Source organism: Blennius ocellaris, assembly GCF_963422515.1.
Source record: "Blennius ocellaris genome assembly, chromosome: 10".
NCBI classification, from domain to species: Eukaryota; Metazoa; Chordata; class Actinopteri; order Blenniiformes; family Blenniidae; genus Blennius; species Blennius ocellaris.
The window spans coordinates 4342953-4365023 of NC_137659.1; the positions used below are offsets into that span (position 1 = coordinate 4342953).

At 41.0% G+C, this 22071-nt stretch overlaps 2 protein-coding genes across 5 annotated transcripts in view; one reads left to right on the top strand and one right to left on the bottom strand.

The window, feature by feature from the left end:
* Positions 1-358: 358 nt before the first annotated feature.
* Positions 359-11050, bottom strand: LOC308135097 (cAMP-responsive element modulator-like; the record flags this gene model as incomplete). The annotated part of the gene is made up of 7 exons (XM_080502970.1): positions 359-2153; positions 3062-3221; positions 8099-8233; positions 8502-8644; positions 8749-8828; positions 10721-10864; positions 10958-11050. 7 exons carry the CDS (start codon positions 11048-11050, stop codon positions 2009-2011), a joined length of 900 nt encoding a protein of 299 aa, XP_080359096.1. The 3' UTR covers positions 359-2008.
* Positions 11051-19334: 8284 nt separating this feature from the next.
* Positions 19335-22071, top strand: part of pard3ab (par-3 family cell polarity regulator alpha, b) — a 249773-nt gene continuing 247036 nt past the window's right edge. For all 4 annotated transcript variants that reach the window (XM_080503528.1, XM_080503531.1, XM_080503529.1 and 1 more), the window contains exon 1: positions 19335-19642. In XM_080503528.1, the coding sequence (XP_080359654.1) occupies positions 19523-19642 (120 nt within the window). In that variant the 5' untranslated portion in view covers positions 19335-19522. The remainder of the gene's footprint in view (positions 19643-22071) is intronic.

The window sequence follows — 22071 nt, forward strand, 5'->3', positions numbered from 1 at the left end:
TGTGAACTTTTAAGTTTTTCTTTGTTGCGGTTCAGCATATACATGGTGAAATGTCTATATTATCACAAAAAAAAAAAAACATTACTACGGAAATCTTCTATAAACTTGACAAGTTTAATGAAATCTTGTGTGAAATACAGTGAAATGTCAAGAAAGTTTCTCCTGTAGCTGTTGAATTGTGCGTGTTTTTACAAACTCACCCTGAGAGCATGCTTTCGCGCTGGCTACTTTTAAGTAAATTAAGTTTAAAAAAAATCAATGTTTTCCTTGAAATCGTTTTGAGCTTCGTTCCGGCCAGTTTTGACTCATGGGCCTTATGTTTGATAGAGTGAACAAAAAGATAAACCACAACATATGCCACATTTTTAACATTTTTATTATTTAAAGGACAAAAAAGTTGTTCAATTCCGAACGAGGAAATACACGGAGAAGAGAACACCTGGTAAAGACGACGCCATCAAAAATAAACAACTAAAGAGCGAAAGAATTGAATCTTCCTTTTTTTTTTTTTTTACACCACTTTAACCAGAATGGGAAGCACCTCTCCGGAGTAACAAACCACAATGGGCTACTTGGCTGGTAAACATGACACCGGCCCCACGATGACACCCTGACTGGATAAATCCCCGGCCTGGAGGAGAAACTGTTGGTTCAAGAGCTCCGGCAGCCTTGAGAGCGAAGCCTTCCGGGGTCTGATGCTCCAGGGAGTGTTTGTGCTTCCCGAACGGAAGAGAAAAATCTAACCAGAGGATACTAACTCAACATCAACAGAGAAAGTCAGCAGTTTCCAAAGGTCCAGAGAAAACATGAATACAAGATGATACATTATTTAAAACAAAACGTCTTTACAAAAAAAAGAAAAAGAAAAATTGGCATCACCCTTTAAACAGAGCATGTTAATATCAATCCATAATCAAATACAGTTTCATTCTCAAAACGAAGAAAAAAATACAGATATCCATCATTTCAAGAACAAAATGACGCCTGCAGGGTTGTTGTTGTTTTTTGTTTTGTTTTTTTAAATCCTTGTAAAACATCGGTCTCCATACAAATGTGTTTTTTTTTTTTTTACATCAGAGCTTTTCAGCACATTCAACAAGTTATTAGTGACATTTGCTTTGTAGAACATATATAAGTCAGTTATTGTAATAAAATATAAAGTTTGGACATTCAGATACTCTCTGTGCTTTGACATCAAACAGCTTTCATTCATTTTAAACTTGTATGTTATAATTTCTTTAGATTCTCTTTAGGAAACTAGCTTTGGGTTCGGATGACGCTTTTCTAAAGCCCCGTTGATGTTTCAACGAAAAAAAATAATCAATTGCTCAAGTCTTCATGAACAACCAAATATAAATGATCTCAAACTTCAATTTGACATGTGAAAACATTTTGGACCTGATGATGAAAATCAAGCGACCGCCTGACAGAAAGCTTGACGGTGACTCTGTTTACTGTGTTGTTTTTCAGGTGAAGGAATGCAGCGACCGAAAACAGAAGCGTACGACACAAAAACTACAGCGGCTGGCAGAGGAATCTGCGGCTGGCGGAGGATCTATGGTGCTTTGACTGCACCTCCAACTGACGGGGGGAGGGGGGGGGGGGGGGGGCAAAGTTGCTGGTGGCGAGACCTGGCCGACCCCTTTGCCTTTACGCCTTGCGTAAATGAGCGGTGCGTTTTTCTTTCAGGAAGCACCCGTATTCGCCGCTTCCTTTCCCTCCTTCTTGGGCTGGCTCCCATTGCCCCCCCCCATCCCCCCATGTGCAAACGGCGGCAGCAGCAACAACACTTTGAGAGTCTTCACATGCAAAGAGCACAGAGAGAAGAGACGAGAGCGAAACCGGCAAGCTCAAGTTTGTTGCACATCAGGCCTGAGAGAGCAGAGAAACAAAGACAGTCCGAGGAGTTTGTTTTTTTGTGTTCCAGAGTCGATTTTTTTTTTCCCTTTTTTTTTCGTCTTTAAGTTTGTAAACTGTCTCGAGCCCGTTGACCACAGGCCGCCGGCCGCTACTCGGCTTTGTGGCAGTAAATGTCCTTCAGTGCTTTCAGCTCTTCAATCAGGGTCTTGTTTTGGTTTTCCAACACGGCCACGCGGTTTTCCAGACACTTGACGTACTCTTTCTTTTTCCTGCGGCACTCGCGAGCCGCTTCCCTGGAGAGGAAAAGAAGGGGAAAAAAATAAGTGAAAATGTCATCCAACAAAAGCCCAGGAGCCATCCAGCAGCAGCAGAACGTGTTTTTTTTTTTTTTCATGCTGTTTGGATTCACTTCCTTCATTCAATTGGAGCGCAGTCAATAAAAGCTGAATGCTGCAGGTTTGGCCTTCTGCACGGCTTGTGACTTTTCATTATTCCTTCACGCTACGGCTTAAATCGCTGAAAACGGTGGAGCTGCACCCCAGTCTTCTTCATTTTTCAGTGTAGAACATTCGGTGATCATTTCAAATGTGGGCCCCGTTTAATTGAAATCGCAAAACTATCATCAGTTTCCACGACGTCTTTCGGCTCCGCTTTTTGAAAAGTGCTGCACGTACAATAACAACAGCGTTTTCTTCCAGAGCGTCATAACTCCCAGTCCGTCTTCTCCTGAGACTTGGTAGTTTAATAGTTGACAGTCACCTGGAATAACAATACAAACTTGCTACCTGTCCATTCGAATGTCCGTGTTCTCCCATTGTTAATGTTTAGAACGAATTCTTCTCTGCGCGCATGTGTGTGGCTTTACTACAAAAACGTCCAATAGCACCCTCGAGTGGCCCGACAGAAAAACAATATTTTCACCATTTCTGTCCTTTAAATGGACGTCGTTTTCAAAGCTTTGCTGTGTCGACGTGAATCTTTTCTGAAATGTTGAATTTAAACCACCATGGCTTGCTGTATTTGTAAAAATTACACGTAGAGTAGAAGCTCAATGGCTTAACGGATTTTATGATTGAAAGGTTTAGAGGCAATCGGCAATCATGTAATTGCAACAACCTCTCAAAGCAGGCTGATTTTTTACTTTTTAATTTTTCCTCCCGTCCTCACATTCTCAAATCCTCCCAGACTCTAGGCTTCTCACCTGTTCTTCATGAGCCGGACCTCCCTCTTGCGGGTGATCTCCTCAGCGTGCTGCGACGACGGGCTCTCCATGCTGCTGGGCGACGCCGCCATCACGATGCTCTGAGCCAGGCCCGAGTTGGGCGATCGCAGCTGGTAGGCGGGGATGTCTCCAGTGGCAGCTGGAGGGAAAGAAAGCTCCAAATTCAACGACGCGTCGTCGACTTTTACGTCTTCTAAAAAAAACCTTTGTATCCGAAACATAAAAAAAAAGAAAAGAAAAAAGAAAAGTACACACGCATGTATTTCACTAGAGGATGTTAGACTTTGGGCCAAGAATTCTTTTCCGCCGCACTTCCTGCTTTGACGCGCCAATTTCCTCCGACCATAATTGTCCTCGAGAGTAGGTATTTCCACTTTGTGATATGAATGTTTTGCCTTTTATTGCATGTGCAGCCCTCTAAGACTGTGGTTATCAAAGAGAGGGGTGAGCCGCCTCTGGGGGGGCGCTAAAGAACTTGAGGGAGGAAAACTGCTGGGGGGGCAGGGGGATGCCTTGTCCCAATTTGTATGAAGAAATGAATGGAAAAGGTAAAAGCTTTGGTGCAACAGGTACAGACTACATAGAAAGTTGCATAAAGAGCTGACAGATCCCTGACGATGTATTTGTTTTTAACCCCTAACGCACAGATCATGCAAAATAAAGAGGAAAAGCATGGACAATTTTATTTTACATTTCTACAGTAAAAAAAAAAAAAAAAGGCCACATCATGCAGACTAAAAAATAAACGGAAATAAATCCTCCCATTTAAATTCAACGCTGCTCACAGATCTTAGAATTTCACTTTTTAATCCTTACTAATTGAAATAATTAGGAATTTGAAGCGTAGACTGATCACACTTATACATTTATACACTCCCAATCAGTCAGTTACCCTTTAACTGCCATTTATATTTCATGAAATGTGTTGAAAAATATCAAACACCACCATTTATATCCTGAAATTTGCCTCAATTCAATGGATTTCTCACTGGAAAAATGAATAAAGAATTGGCTGCTCACTTGCAGATTCCCACTATTCCATGGTATAATGCATTATTTGCCACTAAAGAAGATAAATCTGGGAATAAGTTTGACAATCAACATAAAGTCACTCCGTCTTCACTTTAAGAAAGGCAAGGTTTAAATATAATCCCTGGATTTTTAATGTTTCAGTCCTGAATCTGTCCCAATGCATATCAACACTCAGGTTAAAGTCATGACATTTCACAAATTGCTCATTTAAATCAGCTTCGGCTGCCATCTGTTTGAGAAACTTTGCGTATGAAGCAGAACATAAACGGCTACTTATGGAGCTAATCTGAACAACCTGCTTGGTTTGAACAGATGGATTATATTCAAATTGTTGTTATTGAACAATATGTTTTCTTTTGCGCACATAAATTATCATCTCAAAGACGTCTTCAAGAGACGAACGAGGCTGTTTTTCCTGCCGAGACTCGCCACAGGTCTTTAGCTGGAACCTCTCTGTGTTTGTTTATAAGCGTGTAATCCTGACAGGTGGTTATTATGTCGCCTTTGGGGGGGAAATGCACATTAAATGTTTGTTTTAAACAAAGGAGAAAAAACACACACACACACACGTAGTTCATGAGCTGTTTGAGTTTAGTCACGGAGCTGATGATTCAAATGTTGACCTCTGTGCACGCTCACTCGCACCGAGTCAGTCACTCTGTTCGCGAGAAGTTTCAGTCCTCTCTCTCTCTCTCTTTACAACACGCACACACACGCACACAACACGCTCTCTCTGTTTCTCTCTGGCTGTGATAACAGAATGACTCGGGCTGTGCTGACGTCAGTGTGTGCGTCTCACTCGCCCGTTTTGCATTCTCTCTTCCCTGCTTGGCTTCTGTTCCAGGAAACTGGAGTGACGTCAAAGCGGCAACTATCTTACCCCATACCCCCCTTCCCCCCCTCCCTCCCTCCCCGCCTGCCTGCCTGACAACCACTGAAGTGGTTCAGAGAGCAGACTGTGTGTGTGTGTGTGTGTGTGGGTGTGTGTAGCACTGAACAGTCTGATACAGACAGGAACAACACTCGGTGTACAAACCAAATGTTCCCTGACTTGTTGAAAATCTTAATTTGTAGCAGGTTTCATGCCATTTTCTCAAAGTAAAAGTTTGATTATTGGTGTAAAAGCTGCTGTTCTAACAGTCGAACAAATATATATACATATATATATATATATATATAAACGTTTATATATATATATATATATAAAAGACTTTTTTTAATGTTAGAAAAATTATCCTCAAATACCAGAAACAATTAGCAGGTTTAGATTTCAATGTGGTTCAACATATGTCAACATTTGCAAAGCATTGCATTAACAACACACACACACTCAAAAATAAACACGTGTGAAGGAAAAACTCTACCTGACTCGGTCTCATCCCCGGTAACAGCCATCTCGAATTTCCAAAAATCCAGCACCACAGCGGCACAAACACCTCAGCGCAAGAAAACTCTCTCCTTCTCTTTGGCTGCCTGGCTTCACTCTCTCTCTCCTCCTGCCTTTTCTCTCCCGGCTCTCGCTCTGTGCCCGAGTGGTCACTCGCCAACTTTGCAGCCAGATTACAATTACAGGCATTGACATCACAGTGACATCACCGCTGCCTCGCTGAAGTCAGTAAAACACACTGGATTAGAGATCTTCCCCCTCCTCCCTCCCTCCTCCCTCCTCCTCCTCCCCACTGCAGTGGATCAGCATGCTAGAGCAGAGTGAAACACAATGTGAGCCGGGCAGGGAGGGAGGGAGGGAGGGAGGGAGGGGGAGGTGGTAGAGGAGGGTGTGTATTTTTAGCCCCAGTGACGCAACTCGAGAGAGAGAGAGAGACGCTCAACAAACAAGAGGATATTGTGTCCCAAGTGGCTGCCATACAAACTTGTTGAGCTCCCTCGTCCAAGTTAGTTCAGTCAGTCGTGCAGGAGACCGCTCTCCCAACCACACGCCACCACTTCATCCACGCGACTTTCGCAAAGACTTGTTTCAATTTCATATAAGAAGCCCGACACCAGAAATAAAACGCTCGCGCGACAGCGGTTTGAGCGGACGAACGCACTTGAAGCTTGCGGTTATTAAAAGCCCGTTCCCCCCCCCCCCCCCCTCGATCCAAGTTGAAAATGTTTTCGTGCTGCGAGCTCCAGGTTGGTACTTCACACCTCGCTCTGTGGTTAACACACGACAGTCAGCAAGCAGTTCCAGCTGGAAGGAGCAGCGTGTGCACCAGGTGGATAGCGCCGAGGTTGGTGAGGGGGAAAAAAAACCCGATGATGACGACAGGGAGCCACCGTGAACCGCTGTAAAACATTTCAATTAGTGATGACAATGCAAAAGCCACGTGGCGACGCGAGTGGACCTGTGGTCTGTGACACCGTATGAGCCCACATTTCACATTTTCGCTCAGCCCGACTACATCTCGAGTGCCTTTCAATTTAAAAGTTCACATTTTTCAGAGTGATTGACAGTACATGTGATGGAGATGTTTATATTTTGACAAAACCAAACAAACACTAAAAGGATAGAACTAAAAATCTCGACTTTTAGCTCGGGGAGGACATAGAAGAGGGCTCCTGGCAATGCGCACTACAAACTAGTGAATGATAGTACTTCATGTGCAAAGCTTAACGTCATGCAACGCAAACTTTTATCCCAGGCTTAATTTTCCGAGGCTTAAATATGGCTTTATTTATTTTCCCTTTTGTATTCACTTACCGTGTCTAATAGAACTGGCTGTGATTCTGTAGGGGTCTGTTTGTTCAGTTGTGTGTATATGTAAAGTATTGCTGCATGTTACTGTTTCCAAATAAAAACTGAACATGGAAAAAATACAAATCTCAACTTAAAGCCAATTTTGAATTAAACTTCCTGGAATGTCCACAAATCGTCCCCTATAGCTATTGCATTATGCATGTTTCTTACAAACTCACCTCGAAGTTATATTTAGATCATATTCATACTGTTATATTTACATATATAATACTATTTTTTTAAACGGAAAGATAATTATTTTATATAACTCTTAAATATAAGGTTACTTCTTCCTCCCCCTTTTCAAAGGTGTTAATCAGATGTATGAGATACAGTATGTACTGTATATGTGTATGTATGTATGTATGTATGTATGTATGTATGTATGTATGTATGTATGTATGTATGTATGTATGGGTCAAATTAAACATATTATATATATCTACTTTTATAACTATACTTTCATAAGATATAATTTATTTAATTATACATTTAAAATGGTGTATATAGTTTGGGATGTATGTGTGTATAGAAATATTGGATATGCATGTGATTGCACAAAACGTATTAAATGTCACATGCCTGAAATGAATAAGTTAAAAAAAAAGAAAGAAAAAAAAAAGAAAAGCTTCGAGCCTTTGGCTCTTGCAGGCCATTAAATTGTCAAATCTAAGATTTTAGTTGTCCCGTCTACAGGACTGTTGTAGATCTGTGTCTTAAAACAGCATTTTATTTTAAAGCAGTAGGATATTTTGAACGTGAAATATCTGTATCAAACATGTCTGACTGAAGTTTTGCACTAAAGCTCATGTCAAAACAGTCAAATAATTTGTATTAAATATTTAATAGCTTTACCCTCCATTTATTTCACTTTATACTCAGTTCTTCTCAAACACCATGCAATTGTGTGAAACGTTAATACAGAAATATGATATAATATGATAAATTACTACTGTAAAAACTCACAAGGATGAAATTCTTTAAAACATCTGTAAGAGAATGAACTCGCTCCAGACATAATGATGGCTTTTGCTCTCATTATTCAAGATCATGGGTGTTACCTTGTTTGTTTGTTAACACAGCATCCCATAATTTGGCGCACAAAACGAGACGATGTAACCACTGAAGAAAAAACTCCCTATTAAAAACCAATCCAACAGGACCTTTACAGCATTTTTAACCAAATTTTTGTTTGTTTTGATTTGTTTTGTTTTACTTTGGTTATGTCAGTTTTACTCGCTCACCACCTTGTATCAGAACTTGTCGCCTCTGGATGTAGAGCTCCTGTGGGGTGCTGACGGTGGCTCCAGGCTGAGGGACCTGGGCCCCCTGCGGGGCTTCTGGACCGGCCAGCTGGATGGTTCCTCCCTGGCCGATTGTAACTGTGTGGAGTCAGAGAGGAAGTTTTAACCAGGTTCAAGGTTCAAACCTGAAAGTCAGCCAACTTTTATGAAGCATTGATACTTTTCCTACTTTAGAGAGTGAAAGCTGCTTTGCTCACAGACACTCTTTCAGTGAATACAGAAACTATGATACCTTTTAATCGAGCAAGACGTTAGCGTGAGCTAAAAACTTTCAAACATAAATCCATGACGTCTTTTGTCAAGCGTTAAAACGTTTCCTGGAAGATCCTGAAGTGTTGACACTGACTGTATTGTCCCGTGCTGGTTTGGTAGACGGATGTCGGCACAGACGCGGCGGCGCTGCTGGAAACCAGGGCCTCATCCTCCATCTTTTCCTCCTCGACCTTCGGTACCGCCGGCGAATCTGATGAGAGTTCATTAAGAATTTTTCTGCCAAAGAACAGAAATCCATAAAGTGATTCCCACGCAGACACATTAAAAAAAAAAACACTTTCAACGCGGCAAGTTGTCGTCTCCTGCTGACGTCTCCTCACCGATACGACGGCCGCCTGGAGAGAATCTCTCGTCGCTTCTGTGCGTCGGCGGGCGGCTCTTCGTCATCCGGCTCCGCGATCTGGAGAGAGAGCCTGGTGAGTAATACACATTGTAGCTTTTCATGAATTTTGGCAGCAACCTCATGTTGTTGGATGTTATCACTGTGTGTGCGTGTGTGTGTGTGTGTGTGTGTGTGTGTGTGTGTGTGTGTGTGTGTGTGTGTGTGTGTGTGTGTGTGTGTGTGTGTGTGTGTCTTTCGGCTTTCATCTGTAGCCACAGAACTTTTGGAATTGCGGCTCGGGTGCGTTTGGAAAAGGCAGGTATGACGTCAAACTCCCTCCATGCGCAGTAAAGACCTGGCTCACACACACACTTGAGCTTTTGGTTACTGTTTAGTTGTGGAAAGAAAAAAAAGAAAGTCTGCATGAAATAGTCACAACTTGTGATCAAATAACTTGTGTTTATTGAACAGATACATATAATTTCTTTTGTTATAAAATCGAATCTATCATTTTTTTTTTTAAGACAGATTTTAGTTTTGATTCGATTCGATTTTTCTCAACGCACGTTAAAATGACTGCAGACAACAGATGAAACTCCGTCATTCAACAAATTCAAGCTTTAACCCAGGTTTAAGCAAAAATGCAACAGTAACTATGGAAACTCCCAAGGAATGGTAGAACGGAACGGAAAAAAAAACTGTGGGGAGAAAAAAAAACTTGAATTTTCCAAATAACAATCCGTGAGCTACAAATTCAATTAACCGAATAAATAGTTTTTATGCCCAACCCCAGTTGAATCCTGTTTAAACAACATTGCTGGCTGTCTTCCACTGACATAGTGATCTGTAGTGACAGTAGCAAGCAGGTTAATGAGGACCTGGAGGAGGAAAAGTTGTTTACAGCCTCAAGGAATGAATGCGAGGATGAGTATAATAGAGAAGGTGCATGAATGGAAACGAGGACAGTGAGGTAGTAGTTTAAGAAGCTGTGAAAGTGAGAGGAGAAAGAGTCCGCATCGACAGGTTGTGAGACTAACAATAATAATTAGAAGGAGGCTTTTTAAGCAGCAGTGAAGGAACAGTGCCACATCGTGATGCTCCCGCCACCATGCTTCACATAATCAGTAACAAATCCATCATGCTTCAGTAGCTCTATAAAAATCCATGGCTTCAGGATCCGATTACATTTTATGACCGATTCGAAACTGAAGACATTTCCAAGTGCTCACATAATTTTGCTGCAACTTCCATATTTTGTTGGTATTTGTAAATTCAACGTTGACTGGGTTATGTGTCACAAAGAGGTACACGTTTATGACTCACGCTGATGCACAGTGGTTGATCCTTACTAACACAAAGAATGCTTTGACGTGGCAATAGGAGAATATCAGCGCCACACAAAAGCACCGGGTCAAAGAGAGGCGAGTCCTCGTCCATTTATTGACAATACAGTAGAGGCTGGATGTTCACCTTTCAGGTTTATGCAGCATAACAGCAAGAAATAATGCAGCATTGACAATAGGCTGTGTGTGTGTGTGTGTGTGGTGGCCGTTTAAAACGAGCTAAATGAAGGGAATGAAGTGGGGTGGAACGGTGAAACGGTGGAAAACACAACTTTTCTGAAACACTGCTACTGCGCTTACGCACTACGGTATATTGAAAAAGAGCGCTGGTAACCACTGCCAGGCAAAAATTCGGCAAAACCACTTCCATGCGGCGGCGGCGGCGGCGAGACATTCATTCACAGAGACGCTTGGCCTGACATCAGAGCCGGTGAATTATTGAACAGAACACGGTGTGTGTTGTTCTCTGTGTTCCATCCCTGTTTTCTGTCGAGGGACACCGGGAGATGGAAACTTGATACTCGGGTTATACATTTTTAGTTACTCAACAAAAAGAATATCCTGAAACTTTAACTTGGATCTTCTTCATTCGTCTTCGTCTCGCTTTGTGGAATTTAAAATGAGCACTGATGAGCTCACCTGAACTGTGTGGACCTGCGGTGACTGTACGACAGAGGGCTGAGGGGCCTGGGTGACCCCTTGGACCAGGACCGTCTGACCATCGGGCAGCTGAACGACGGTCACATCTGAACTCTCGCCGGTCGCTGACCCCTGCAGACGCAATTCACAACAAGTGACGCCGGCACAATACGTTACACTCAAGTCACACATTACCAAAAATACATGGTGTGTGTGTGTTTGAACCCGAGTCGAAGCGGGCGGACTCGTCTCGCCGAGGCTCTCCTCGGCGTCCGTCGCCGACTCGTTTAAACTGCCGTCAAGCCGTGACGCATCCATCACCAGTCACCTGGAGACGCCAGACAACAGCTTCACTTCGGCTATTTAGTCCAGTCTGGTTAATCACATGATCGAGCGTCTCCAATCTGTGAGCGTACGAGCAGATATTACCCCGTTCAAATTGGTAATTTCTGATTTCTTTCTGGCATCGTCCAGCTTTAAAATGATTATGACTCTAATTTTTGTGAATTAATAGATCTTTTCTTTAATTTTTCAAACTCTCATCTTGAATTTGTGGAGGACGAATCCACAGAACATGGAAAGATTCTTATTTTAGGGGATTTATCCATAAGTATTCAGATGAAAAAGTACATGTGAGTTAAATTGGTATCCTTAAATAGTCTCTGGGTGTGAATGTCAGTGTGTGTGTGTGTTTGTCTGTCTGCATTTCCTCTGTGATGGACTGGCCATCTGTCCAGGGTGTGTCCTGCTCTTTCCCATAGTCAGCAGGGAGTGGCTCCTGCAACCCTGTGATCCTGAAGCGGTATAGAAGTTGTGGAAAATGTCATCAGCTGCACTTCAACCAAACGTACCTGGAAGTTTAATTTCTATATAGTCCTCTGAAAAAGAACCAAGGCCCCATTTACACAATGTTTTCAAGGGGAAATTTCAAACTTTTATTGCATTTTGGGGGTCAGTTGAGAAGATGGCATGATTTCAAAAACACTCCAACTCCGTGGAAACGAGTGACAACTCAATTTTTTGAAAGAAAAAAAAACTCCATGTCATGACATCATGTGCCCTTTACAAAGACTATGATCGCATCAAAAGCAGGGCCGCACCACCCCCTGCGATCTGACAGTAATTTCTATTGGATGTTGTAAATATAATTGGATTGAAGTGTTTATATGGTGCAAATTTAACTGAGTTGGGATTTAATCTGATTACTTTTAGTCCACATAATCACAGCTACTGGCAGCGTCCAGGCAGATACGACTCCCAGTCCATAATCTGCTCGGACTTAGGAGTTTTGTAGTTGAGAGTCTCTCATAATAACTTTGTTTATAGCATATTGTTCTGTGCCATTTGTGTGCGGTTTCATTTAAAAAATAAAAAACAAAAGCACCCACTAGTGGCCAAAGATACTAACTATATTGTTTTTAGCATGCTGTGGAAACGTTACCGTGTAAATGGGAAATTTTTTCTCAAATATATAAGCAAGAATTATGACTTTGTCTTTTCAACTGCACCTAGAGGACATTAGAAAAACGAAATATATGTAAATTAGCAAAACCAAGAAGAAGAAATGATACCGTGAACCTTTTAAAAACTCACTGTCCGAACTAAATTCTGGCAGTGATTCATAGTATTTGAGAAAGTTCATGCGGTAGAGACTCTACGTGGAAAATTATATGAGTTAATTCCAACTTGTTTCTTTTTAGGTGCCCCCTTGAAATGGGTCCCCTCCTCCTATAAACTCCATGGATCCGCCCCTGTTAGTTCTGCTACTGGAAGTTGACGGCCTTAATTCCTGAACCACTTATGAAAGAGACCTAATCCAAGCCAGCCATGTTCGGGCAGTGGGGTGTTGGTAGAACATTGTTGTATTTTCTTGTGTGTACTATTTCACGTCGCCTCTGCTCCCGCGGACCTGAAATGTGACGACTTTGCAGACGACTTACCGGAGGTTTACGTCGCGGGACTCGTCACTAATGACAGAGAGGGGTGGACGGCGGTGCCTCGTGCTCACGTAGCTTTCCACGTCAGCGCTGATGACGCGATGCCGAAAATGTCCGATCGACCGACAAGACAAGTCCGTTGGGCGTCGAAGAGTGTTGGCGCCCGGCGAGAGAGCAAGAGCGTTCACCCCCTCCGGCCGTCCCTTCGTGTTCGCACGGAGCGACCATCACGCAGCAGAAATGATCGATTTTAAGCTCTGAAACGTTCAACAAAAGGCAAGCATTCACACAGCCACACCAATAAGAAGCTACGAGATGGGAAATTCACCAATATTGTGTGTCTTAGCTGTCCGTTTTTAAAAATTTGCAGCAGATTTGACCAAACCATGATCTTCTCTCAAAACTGATATCGACTTCAGTTACAGTAGCGTTTCGGTCCAATGCCACAAATGCCGATGTCAATTTGGTACTGATAATTTACACACAAAGTATATTAAAGTATTTCCCTTCAGATTAAAACTAATTTAAAAAAAATAGACACCAAGGTAAATGTTATTCTTTTCTTTCCTCATCATGTTTGACCATAGTAGATTATCCAACCCAACACTAAAAATACCAAACATCGTTTTGATATCGATACTTTTCACAAAAGTGTAAAACGTTAGGAAAAAGAAATTCTAAGTATTTTCCTTTAGATTATATGCAACCAAAAACAAACAGCCTTTTTGACTCCCCCTCTCCACTCTCCACCCATCACTCCAATCCTCAGCCACACTTCATCACATATATAAATGGGTCGCCTGCAAATATGTTGTTTTATTGTGTGTTATATTATATTGGTAAATTGATATTTCATTATAATGGCTCATGTGAATATCTATCTATCTATCTATCTATCTATCTATCTATCTATCTATCTATCTATCTATCTATCTATCTATCTATCTATCTATCTATCTATCTATCTATCTATCTATCTGTCTATCAGAAAAATTATCATTTGTATCATTCTTTCAAGAGTCTTGATATTACAGAGCAGAGGATTATGTTGCCATCTAGTGTTGAAAAGAAGCTACCACATCTTCAAACATGTACAGTATCTGCAGGTATTTAGTGTATTAAAGTGCATTTTCCACCTTTAGCATTAAAGCTTGGAAAATTCTCTCTATCATCTGTGTTTTAGAATCTTACATCTACAACAAATAATAAAATGGAATAGCTCTGGGTTTTAATTCGTCCAAAGTGAGTCATGTCAACACTGAACCTAAAAGCAAGCTGCATTTTTCCATTTCAATCCAGAGGATTCCTCCGCAAAGCATTGTTCATGTTTTCGCTGTGACATGCCTTCTAGTTATCATTTGCTCCCATATAACAGCACGTTGCAGAGTCTCTGCTGTATTTAGATGCGACCCCGGCTGACCCCAAATCCACCATCTGTCCCCCTGCGTGCCGGGAGAGGTCACACTGTTCAAACACTGGCCCTGCTGTTATCAAAGAGCTCCGCGCTGCAGGACCAGCCTGTCTTAATCTGCACCAGTCCAAAGAAAGAAAGACAGAAAAAGAACTGAATTAGACAATATGCATTTATGAATAAAACACTGCTGAAACACACCTTTTATCAACAAAATGAACTGCCTGAAATTCAAAGCATATTATACAACATCGACTGTTATCATTTGAATACTAAACTGAATGATGATTTATGCCATTGCTAATAATTAACCCTTTATCTGACAAGTGACTATATTTGTTCATAATTTCTTTCCAAAACTTAGAAAGTGATGACAATCAAAGATGTTTATGCACTCTTGTATTAATATGTTAAACACTGAGAAAGGAGCTCTGTGTCCTTGTGTTGGTGAAGCATCTTTTCCCAGTAAGGTCACCTGATTGTATGATATATTAGAAATGATTCAATTCAGACTATTTTGTGAGATAGGAATGGTAAAAATGTATGGAAGTTTGGCCAATTTATTTGGATCAAATCAGTTTATTTACCATTTAAGTGGCACGCAATTGAATCTTATGTGCATATTTACACTATTGTTTCATTCTTGGATTGAAACTTTCAGTTTATATTCAAATTAATGTCCATTGAAGGGCACAGCTGGGTTTAAAATCTGTGTGTATGCATCAATGTGCTTAAACACACAGTATGTGCATATGGCCGACAGTAGCTGGAATTATCATGTTATTAGTACATATCGCACCAGAGGGGTGAAAATCCTCCGACTGGAGGCTCCAAGCCAGCCTGACCAACCAGACAGCAAATTGTCAAACTGGCTTCAAAGCCACTAGCTATTAAAAACATGCATGATGCAACAGCTGTATGAGAAGTTTTAGTGACATTTCACTCTATTTTGCACCGGGAAGGCTTCAATAAAATTGGCTATTATGTTTTGAATGTAGTCATTTTAGTTCATGGAAACTGTGCGACACAACAAATAAAAACTTCAAAGATTAATTTAAAATGTTGTTTATGGCACTGTTTTTCTGGTCAGGTCCACTCAAGATGAAATTGCGCTGTACGTGACTCCTGAACGAAAATATGTTTGACACCCTTGCTCTAAATTGAGCATTGTTAGGCTCTGATAATAATTCCCCTGACCTTCTTCCTCCTCCTTCTCCTCCTCCTCGTCCAGATGGTGGAGTACCAGCAGCAGAAGGGGGACCCTGGGGTGGCACAAAGGCCTGACAGCGGGGGTTCGTGTGCGACCTGGTCCAGACAGCTCTTTAGTGCGAAATTAGCCCGAGATGAAGGCGGGAACACGAGCGCACGCTGCTAATACCATCAAAGAGCTCTGGTGTGGCCTTTTGCAGCTTGACACTACTGTAACATTTCACAGTTGATTTAGAAAAAAAAAACAGTTGTGAAGGGCGAAACCTTTCAGCTGTTATGTCTGAACTGTATATTTGTTTGCATTACAACGATAAAATCACTGTGGCCTCTCGGATGAAACGTTAAATTATCTGTTTGAAACTATGTCAAATGCAGAAGGAAGTCTCATATAGTGCTGCAGTGGCATTTGTATTGGCATCAGGAAACTTACACACAATGAATCAAGTGTTTCATACTGCAAAACCAGCTTTATTCATTGAAAAACTGCACTACAGAGTCTTTCTTCAGGATGTTTCTATTCTTTAAAGAGTAAATCAACTCCTTTGTGTGGTATTTACATGATCAAATATAATTAAAAGTTGTTATACTCATCAACAATTCACATATTTCTTCTTTTTGTGTGTAAAAAGTCTCTAAATTAGACAAATGGTTTATCAGATCTCTGTGAAAGATTTACTTCATGCCATTGAGCATCACTGTTTGACTGCAAAATACAGTTTATATATGATACTTAGTTTATTATATTTTCAAGTGAAAGCCAACAATCAGGTGATTTAACTGGAAGGAAACTATGTTTGAATTTAAAAAGACAACAAACCATGAACTTGTGTTAAAAATATGAATTTAATCATGTGTTGTTTCACCGTCATCAATGTAAAAATATAAATTTGCTTACATCATAGAGGTATGTCGATACTTTCTGTGCAGAGTTTGCATATTCTCCACGTGCGTGAAAGAGCTTTCCTCCAAACTGTGTGTTTGCACTTATTCAGTGGCTGTAAAATTCCCTGTAAGTGTGTGACTGTCCATCTGTTTGCTAAATTTACACACTATATATGACTCTCTGGTCGGAATTTGAGTTATTCAGACTTAAAAATATAATACTGAAGAAACTTTCCATTAGAAATACTTTGTATTTGGTGATGTACTTGTTTATTTTCAAGGATTATAATTTATTCTACAGATTCTTTCCAAGGGAAATAAACATTTTATATCACTTTTTTTTTTTTGGAAATATATGACAGTTTCTGGTTCAGTTCATATAATCCTCATTCTACTAACATTTCTTTATATACAGTAACTCTTCATTGAGTTCTGTGGGAAACAGCTGATATGAATATTTTAACCGTGAAAAGCCTGAATCATGAAATAAAGACCTATATTTTCTTTAAAAAAAAAATCTGAGTTTTTATTGAACCTTGTGACAACTTATGAAATATAGGAATTATGTATAATTAACTGCATTTTTTGGCACTTTATTGTTCCATGTTTGTTCAACAAATAAAACAAAGAATTATCCTTTTTTTTTGTTAACACTATCTATTTTGCATTGTAGCCGAGGTAAATAGCCACTCTACTACAGTGATATTTCTTCTTCATCACTGAGTTTGGGCAATTCATCATGCTTTTTAGGAAAATATAGATTTAATACATTAAAACATGGCAATTAAATCAATTAGAATTATAAAAAACATTAAAACTGAGTGAATTCTTGCAGTATGTTTCAAGGTTTTATTGTTATTGTCTTAATAGAGGTTGTTGAATTTCAGATCTGCGTCAATAATTCCACCCAGATCTTTATTCTGGAATATAAATAAATGTGTTGGTATGAAGGTGAGGAGTCTAATTGTGCTGTGGCAGCTGCCGAGGTTGTGGTCTGTGGCCTGGGGTTTGATCCAGCTGTGCTCCAGAGTTAAAATAGTCCCCCAGGCAGCTGCTGAGTGGCTATTTCAAACCACACGCACACTTTCCACATACTTTAAATCCTGCAAACTCTCTTCTCTGTTCTTGTTCTCACTAAAAACAAACTTATATTGCTCACTTTCTTTGCTTTGTTTCCTCCCTCATACACACTTGTGGATACTTCCATGTTTTATCTGTGTTTACTTAAAGGGAAAATGGATATTTAAAAAAAAGTGATGAAGCAACAAGTGTTCTTTGTAATGAATAAACAATCACTGGTCCACAGAAGGAAATCTCTCGTAAGCACACTTGATTAGCTTTATATCTGCACTTGTGGTGTCTTTAATTACTTATTAGGTGATTTCTTATTAACAAACCTAATCTGACCTAATCCTAATCTCTGTCTTCACAGCCAAACACAAGTGTTAACTTTAAATCAGCCCAATGAGTGAAGTCTTCACAACTTTCCATCCTTGTAGGGGCAGAATTAGAATCCTGTGGTTTGATATGTTTACAATCAATGTGTCTTAATTAATAATCTAAACTGGTTTAATGCGGGTTATGCTGCAGGCACACATATAGAAATGACCCAAACTGACCACAGTGTGGCAACATACTGCAAATCTCCACCATCACTTTATTTCACTGATGCGTTCAGGTGCTGCTTGGAAACTTTAGGTTTAATGAAACCTGCGTCAAGCTTCATAGAAAATATGTATTTGCTCAGCTCATGCTCAACAATTAAACACCCACAAAAGCAGGGACTTTAGTTTCATGTTTTGAAGCTGTAGTAGAATCAAGTACACCAAAACAAGGTTGCATTGAAAGATAATACAGTATGTACATTTAACTACAGAGGTAAGAAGGGGCTGAGAAATTGATTGTACTCAAGTGCAACTAATGTTGGCTAAATTATAGTAATTTACAAATAAACCCACAATTCTTTAAAAGAACTTAAATTGAAAGTAAATAAAATACTTAAACATCAGTTACTTTTGCATCTATTGCTTTGTCGACAGCCAGGCATTTGATTAAAATGATGTTTTGTGATTGATCACCTTCCTTTTCCTTCCAACTGTTTTTGGATTTCAGTGATACCAATATTTAAGAGCAGTCTTCACATATCATTTGTCTTATAAAAAGGACAGAAAGCTCGAACTGAATATAAACAGGAACTGTAGAAGTACACTTATTGTGGCCTTCATTTTTACTTTGAGAATATATCTACACAATGGAAAACCGACCTAAATGTCACACTGTGATAAATAACACAGCTCAATTAGTGTGTTGCTTGTTTCTGATTTTCTTTTAGTTTCCTCATGCAATGAAGGGGCACCTGTTGAAGAGAACAATGGAACAACAAAAAAAAAGACAACCATCCATACAACAACAAAGAAAGCTGCATCCAATGGATCATTTTAGGAAACTGTAATTTAAAAATATTTTATTGCCTCTCTAACATCCACCTATTAAACCCCGGATTATTGTGGCCTAAGGCCGTTTACAAGCTGGATAAATATGTGATCCATGCAAGATGAAACATAGAAACACTAACGTTCAGACCTTTCAGTGTCACCCATCAACCTCACATGCATGTTATTGGCCTGTAAAGACATGTTTGTTACAGCCTTATTTTTTGTATGGTTTTTAGTTTATCTTACGGCCTCATTACGCATTTACTAAATACTTAACCGTATTTTATTAATCTGCTTTGGGAATTTCCTTTCTTCCATATCTACCCATCCTAATTCCAGGATGCGGTGGGCAGCCACATGAGGGCGGTCCTGGGAGCTGATGGGGGGGGGTCAAGGGTCATGCCTCAGGGACAGTGGTGACCTGTCCTGTCCCCTGGGAGAATCAAACCTGTGAGGTCCCAATCGCGAATCCGCATCTCTGACTTGGTCACCATGCAAGATAAAACTCTCTGCATCCAAATGATAAAGAAGCATGATAAAGACGTTAACAAAAATTATTTGAAACCAGAGCAGCGGTTATTTCCGACAGTCTCTGCTGTACGCAAACGCAGCATGTGACCGAGCTTCGGAGAGAGAGGGAGAGAGAGAGAGAGGGAGGGAAGGAAGGAGAGAGAGAGAGAGAGAGAGAGAGAGGAGCTAAACAGGTGGTCTGAAAACACAGAAAACAATGTCGTCCGGCCGGGAGAAGCGGAAAGACCTCCAGCCCTCTCTTCTTTAACGGAATACCGGGACAAACTCAAACCCATGCGCCTTTTTGGTTCCCACCAGGATTTTCCCTCCTCCTCCTCCTCCTCCTCCTCCTCTTCCTCCCGTCGATTTTGCCCCGAATCCGGGGAAGATCTGGGATACTAAAACCATGAAAGTCACGGTGTGTTTTGGTAGGACCCGGGTGGTGGTGCCGTGCGGGGATGGGAATATCAAAGTGCACACACTCATCCAGCAGGCTGTCATGAGATATAAGAAAGCGATCGCCAAGGTGAGTGGCGCACACTTTTTTTTTTTTTTTTTTTGGTTTCCTTTGGAGCTTTTTGTTTTCCTGGAAGCAAATGTTGCGGGAGAAGGGGGGGGGGGGGGGGGGGGGGAGCTCCTCAACATGGCGCAAAACTTACGCACGGATGCATGGAGGGAGGATTGTGTGCAGAAGTGCCGGGTGTTTGTGCGCTCCTCCGGCTTGTTTTCTTGGTGCGAGGCGCGCGCGTACTGCGTGTGCGTAATGCCGTGTGTGTGTGTGTGTGTGTGTGTGTGTGTGTGTGTTGCTGCTTTCAAAGAAAAAGGCGCACCGCCATTGTGGCTCTTGTGTTTGTAAACCCACACAACAAAACTTCCCCGGTGGATAACGGTAGAATTCAAGTGCATCCTCGCAGTGGGTGAAATAAAAGACTTTCCCAACGCGTAAAGCGCACAGACGCATTGTATTGCAAACTGTGGAAGTCCTCTGAAAGTTGCAACGCTGCTGTTAGCCGACTAGCCACTTAGCCTGCAGCCTGCAGGAGTGTTGCTGCAGCCAGATGAGTCCGGGCTTCTGTGCAAAACCTGGGAACTCCTGCGAAAGTTTGTGCAAAACCTAACTTTTGAATGTGTCTAATCAAGAGCAAAGCGTCAGGTTCTGTTTGAATGAAGTGGCTCGTGTTTGCGCAAGCAGAGGTGAAAGATGAGAGATCGGAGCAATCGGCAACAGAGTGGGAAATACTCATAACACAAACTTTAATGTTCTAGGTGATGTTAAATGTGGATTTTGGAGAGAAGTTTGCAGTTTGCATGGCTGTGCGTGCAGGCATGCGTCAGGCCCTGCAGCGCAGGGAGGGAAACTGCAGAGCTGAAGCTCCAGCTGACTGACTGCTGGATAGGCAGACACATGGCACATAAATCTCAAGAGATTAAAGAAAAGTCAGATGCAGGTGAAACTGTTTGTAGCTGCAGACAGTCTTTGAATCATTAAAGGTCCTCCAGTTGGATCAGGTGAATATGGTAGTGGATTTTAATCCAAAAAGAGAAATCTCGACTAATCTGTTGTCACTCTTGATCAGGACTATACATTTGGACACTTTGAGGACCTTTTAAGGTTTGTGGATATCTGCTTCGTTGGTGGGGGCAAATATTTTTTAAGCAGCCCTTCAGGTTGGATGAATTATTAAAGCCTTGTCCCTCCATGTGCTAACTTTGTACCGGCCCCTCTTTGCTGTGATGATAGTGACCTAGAAGTCATGTATCCTCCTCTCGTTTGAATAATTCAGTGTGAGCAGACAGGAGAGTGCAGAGAAACTATTCCCTACTGCTGCCGCGAGGCAGGTTGACTGAGAAAGTCTCCCTTCGCTCTGAGCAACTTTGCTTTCCTTACTGTAGCCTTCGGAAATGACTTGTTACGAAGATTTACATTGAGATCCGTTCAGGCCCCATTTACACATCAACGCAAGTGAAAACGCATCGTTTCTGCATTTACATGGCAACATTTTGACACGGTAAAAAATAAATTTTCATGTTTGCCCAGGAGTTAACGCTGGTTTCAAAATCTGGGTCATATTGAGCAGGTATTAACGCACTCATTGCTTAAAATTGTGAGACCAATGTAAGGAAAAAAGCACGCTCAGGACTGGATAATTGGAATTTAAATCCTCACAATTTACAATACTCCATGTATTGGTGTTGTTTTCTGGCGATATGACAACCTCCTGTAACATAATCTGCCCCACATTATTTCATGTCGGGCTTCATGAAACGTTATTTATGGAAAATACAAGTCAATTGGGGGAACACCCATTAAAGTTCAACAAGTGAGTAAGCTTCATTCCTTCCCCTTCCCTCAATATAAACAGGTAACCGGTTTAATAAACCAAAACCAAGTGTAGGATTTCCATCAACATTGTTTGGTATTTACTTGATCAGCAGTCACTGCAACCTCATAAAACCATCTTTATTACTTATAGAAGCAGAAACAACATATCACATGTTGACCCTTGGATCACTTTGAATTTATTGGCAGCGCGACGTCTCAAAGTTTTAATGGGAGCAGAAAAGTCTGGAAAAGTAATTGACGTAACAGTTTATCACTAACTAGGTCAGTTGGCAAGAGGTCAGGAAGAAGACTGATATTCCCTGGCCTATATTTACATTTGAGTTGGGAGTGCTGCTCTGAAATGCGCCTTTTATACCCAACCTGTGCACAACTTTCTATAACTTGTGGAACATTTTGAAACAGAATATTTCTCAATGGGATGGATTTAAAGGTGTCAAAGATGCAATCCTACAGGATGTAACATCAACCAACTGACAGAACTGTGGGAAATCTTTGCATAAGTTACAAGGCTGAAGGTATAATGGGGCCTAAATGTGGAAACCAGTGATCATTGGGGCAATCAAACAGCACTGCATTTAAAAAAAACAAGCATGATTACCACTTGATATCAC